This window comes from Penaeus vannamei, chromosome 38 (assembly GCF_042767895.1).
Source record: "Penaeus vannamei isolate JL-2024 chromosome 38, ASM4276789v1, whole genome shotgun sequence".
Classification (NCBI taxonomy): domain Eukaryota; kingdom Metazoa; phylum Arthropoda; class Malacostraca; order Decapoda; family Penaeidae; genus Penaeus; species Penaeus vannamei.
This window is the reverse complement of record NC_091586.1, coordinates 12,029,821-12,034,820: the sequence shown is the minus strand read 5'-3', so window position 1 is coordinate 12,034,820 and position 5,000 is coordinate 12,029,821. Positions and strand designations below refer to the sequence as shown.

Here is a 5,000-nt window from a genome sequence, read left to right as displayed (position 1 = left end):
AGAGAGAGAGAGAGAGACAGACAGACAGACAGACAGACAGACAGACAGAGAGGCAGCCAGACAGACAGAGAGACAGAGAGAGAGAGAGAGAGACAGAGAGAGGAGAGAGAGAGAGAGAGAGAGAGAGAGAGAGAGAGAGAGAGAGAGAGAGAGAGAGAGAGAGAGAGAGAGAGAGAGAGAGAGAGAGAGAGAGAGAGAGAGAGAGAGAGAGAGAGAGAGAGAGAGAGAGAGAGAGAGAGAGAGAGAGAGAGAGAGAGAGAGAGAAAGTTTTAGCTCTGGATATGTGGACAGAACGAACGACAAAGGAAACAAAGAAAAGAACGGAAAGTGTTTTTATCACGTTTTCATGCTCCGTCTGACGCAGGCTTTAACTCGACAAACTCCTTTACACAAACTTTGTCCTAAAATCCTTGCGTATCTTTTTGTGAATAACACCTCCGCCATTTAAAAGAATTCTCAAAGTATACCTTATTGAATTGTGGAAAATCTATAACCAATGCATATAATGTACTAGTATCCTTCCTATTTCTTATAATTTCAAATGTTTCTCTTATATATACTCATCATCAAGCACCAGGACACGTGCAAACAGAAGACCTTACACAACTGCATCAACCTGAGAATATAACTGTTCCTAATCACTTCATTTCAATGTGCGTGTCATCCTATACAAATATACACAAAATATATTCATCTTATCTAGCAAGTACATCGTCTAATCACCAGTGACTCAATGCATTTACAAAAGAATTATTCCTAGGCTCGGTTTGTTGATTATACTTTAGAGTCTGAAGCCGAGAGGCAGAGAGAAGGTCTGGAAATAGAGCTTGCGAGATGCCTGACTAGGTCGCAGTATCTGGAACGAAGGTAAATACACTGCCGTTGGGAACCTCTCACTACACTCCTTTCAGAAAGGGCTAACTTGCAGTTTACACCTAGAAAGGCTTCTGCATGTGATCTACGCATAAGAAGGTACCTGCGCACAGTTTACAGTTAAGGGAGGTACCTACCTTAAGTTTACACTTATTGCAGGTGCCCTTAGAAAATGCAGGACAGATTATAAAAAAGTACATGCTTACACGTAATACTTACAAAAGCTATATGCAATCTATAGTTAAAGACGGTTTTTTAAACAGCCTGTATAGAAAGAGACCATGTAATTCTACATCCTTCTGGCCATCCACATTTATACCTACATAATAAAGTAATTATAAAGACTACGTTAGTCCATTCACGCAGTCAATTCCTGGCCATCACTAAAATAAAATGCATTTATTGTGAAAAACCGAACGTGATGCATGTACCTTCGTTAAACACTCGTGTCTGAGCTTACGAACTATTGTTCTATTTTCTGGCGACATTCATGCAAAAATGCATAAATAAATGGACCTAGTTCCTCCAAACAGAATAGATACCTTAGCCCTAAATAGTAAAACACACATCTCTTCGTTGTATTTGAACCATTGGATTGTGGACCTTTATATTCACTGCCGGCAGCACAGAGAATGCCATCGGCCCCCCGGACAAATTTTCACGCCACCACTCAAAGCAGCGCAGTGACCAACGTGGCAGCTGGAAGTCTACGGCCACGAGGACCTCCTGGCAACGTTTCATTCAACAGGTCATGTATTTCAGGATATCATATTATAACATTCACCGGGTGCAAGCCTCTGTAATGAGATTCAGGGATTAGAATGCAGAGATCAGAGAAATGTATCTTCTTGAGTCCTTTGGGGGGAATAAACTGATACAGATTTAGTTGCAACAGATTTCTTTTTCTGTTTACCTCTCTGTGTTAAGTGGATAAAATGAAGAAAATCATTAGAATGTTTTTCTTGATAAGGAACGGGATTAACAGCGGGGGAATTTATAAATTGTGATGGTTAATGTTCAAGGATAGGAAATATACTTTCAGTAACCTGGCCACTGATGGAACCAGCTATGCAAATTCATTCGTAAAAGCTGAAACAAATATAAAATAAAAATTCTCAAGTAAATCCATATTAATGATATAATTTCCACCAATATAAAAACAAACATACACTACATACACTATTGCATTATTTCATCTGACACCTCATGAACGAGTGAACAGAGAGAATCCAAAGTGGGCCGAGAAAACTCGCTGATCAGACGATAATCTCATCAGAACGATTCGGGCCATCTACCCCCCCCCCTTCCCCCCTCCTCATTGCACCGCGCTCGCTCGGAATGCAGCGGTCGTCGTGCTGTGATCCCGGTCTGAGCCTGGATCACGACCCGTGGTCTTAGGTCGTTACAGATCAGCTGGGAGAACCCTAGCTGGCTCTTACACTGACGTTCACATTGTACACATCAAGAGTGAAGATGACAGGGTAGGAAGGTGCGCGGGTATTGCATATAAATAAAACAGAATGATAATCTGAAGGAACGGCGAAAATGGGATTCTTGGTGAGAGATTATGTTTTTGATACATTCTTTAAACATGAACACATCCGCTGACCTGAAATGCAAGTTTAGGGAATGGCAAATAAAGTCTCTGCACTTATCAGGAAGAAAAAAAATCTTATTCCCGGTTTCTAAATTGCATGAGGGCAATGTAACTTCAATTAAAAGAAAGCTATCTTTAAACATTTACTTTAAAAATATAAAATCATTCTATTTTTCAGTTCATTAATAGTTACAATTGCAGGAAATACAAATTTTGGCTAATTGGTCTGAGCTTTATATTATGTATGGAATAGCAAACATGCTGCCTATTTTATGAAATTCACCATGACTTCCACCTGCGTCGCCATCTGTTATATTTTCATAGAAGCGGAAATAATCCGCCACTGTTAACCTTCATTCAGTTATATAAGCATTAAGTGATCAAACATGGGATGGTCTTCGTTGAGATGCATTTCTTAGCACAGACAAATGTTTTGGAATAGAATGACTAGAACTGTTAGTTAAGAAAATAAAAAGTCTTAACCTATGATGATTCACAGTAAAGAAAAAAATATATGCATATTATCATCAGCCTACACGCATAACAAATATTCATATCCAAATTTTCTGGGGAGAATGTGCCAAATAAGGTTTATTATACATTAAGAGATAACATTTTAACATATATTTCTCTAGCATTAGGTACAGCCCACAGGACCACTTCACAAATCTTAGCAGTCATCCCACACACTGAGTCACTCACTACTTCACTGGAATACACACACAACACCCCGACCTGAGTAAAGGAACCATGGTGGCCAGTCTTGTATATTTTCGGTTTCCATGGTAACCAGAGGACAATCAGGACGCATAACACTCATAATTGCACTAGTAGTTTTCTAATCTACGTATAATAGTCGTTAAAAGTGTTCTGCGATGTATTTCTTTCTGCTGTACAAAGGACAATAATATTTCACATACCCACTAAGATACTGACCATATTAATCTTCATAATATGCAATTGGATCAATTTTGCTGAAATGGCTTTCACTGCACATGAAGTCAACATTTCCTATTGGACAATTCCGTCTCTGAAACTGCATACTGCATGATACAAAGCATAATAACACTGTTTATGCATGATATTCCGGAGTCCGATTTGGCACTGACATCTAACATATGCAGAGATAATGACGTGACCTTCATTAGCTCGAAGCGATATACTTGGACGACCTTCGACCTAGTTCTTCATTTACCTGATATCACATTTGCGACCATATCCAGAAATACTTTTTTCGGGCTGTGTTATCGCTGCCATTACTTCGTTATGTCACTGTTTAGAAGTAGCAAAACTATCTGCAATAATGCCTAGGAACACCGAAGATACGTAGGTAACACGAAATGCAAATCTTCATCGTGGCACTGCGTACTCTCTGCGAGTGGCACTTCACAGCAAAGTACTGTTCAACGACATAGTGGTTCCAGATCACTCATAGAGGTATTTCAGAAAATCACGCGGGGTGTTTACAGAGCTGCCATCACAGTCGAGATTTTCCACCTACGGTCACGAGGACAAACTGACATTCGATCGCAACGTTCTCACTACAACGGAGTAGCGGTGGAGTCAGGACTGTGTAACACATTTTTGCCAAACCTTGATCGCTGATTATGCTTTTTTGCATGTTTACTATACTGTCCCTCCTAAAATGACGCTACAACGGTATTCGGTAGCAGCACGTACAGCATACGATGCCGCCTCGACGCCACGTAAGAATGATTTCAGCTTCAAACGGCAGGTGCAATATTTGAACAACAAACAACATGGGAGCAACAGACAACTTTGGGTTGGGGTTACGATTTCTCGGGTGCGATAGACATCTTTTGAATAACATTCTTATAAACTTTTTTTTTGTAACGTTTAAGAACTTGAGTGTACTTTATCACTCGAGCAAGAGATTGTCATTCTTCGTGTTAAAATAGAGGAAATGCTTTAGTCGCTCAAACATTATGGTGCAAAAACAGATGCCATTTGGTTGGGAAGGTAACACACTTGAACCGATCTTCGAATGCTTTATTTAGTGGATGAAATTACTAGAAAACCAGAACTCTAGTGTGGCTCCTACAGATTCAGACTAGAAAAGTTAATTTGACTCGTTAATCCTTGTTTGGATTTACTGCATTTCGCAATCGTTACAGACAGTACCACAACAAAGTCGATAACAAAGAAGATATAGCCCCGTGTTAAGGATCTGAGGAAGACTAGCTTTCGAGAAGTGACACACACATCTCTTCGTGAATACGTATACGCTATGACACAACTGGAAACGCGCTAACATCTGCGAAGCCGGAGTAACTGATGGACGAGACGGAAACTAAGACCTCTATGGAGTGTAAGTGTGCGTGTGCGTGTGCATGTGTACGTTAACAAGGTGGGTTAGAAGGTGGAGGGCGAGGCCGGGGGGAGGCGAGGCTGCCCCGCTGGCCGGACCTCAGACCGACGCCTCTTCGATCACTGTGATGCTCCGGTTGTTGCCGGACCGCAGGTACGCTCTGTGGTTGGCCACCGTGGGCGGCTCGTGGCCCGACGCGCT

General features: G+C 41.0%; 1 protein-coding gene across 4 annotated transcripts in view; it reads right to left on the bottom strand.

The window, feature by feature from the left end:
• Positions 1 to 177: 177 nt before the first annotated feature.
• Positions 178 to 5,000, bottom strand: part of LOC113818179 (monocarboxylate transporter 10-like) — a 218,025-nt gene continuing 213,202 nt past the window's right edge. For all 4 annotated transcript variants that reach the window (XM_070115697.1, XM_070115698.1, XM_070115699.1 and 1 more), the window contains one exon: positions 178 to 5,000. This exon is cut by the window's right edge and continues 439 nt beyond it. In XM_070115697.1, the coding sequence (XP_069971798.1) occupies positions 4,899 to 5,000 (102 nt within the window). In that variant the 3' untranslated portion in view covers positions 178 to 4,898.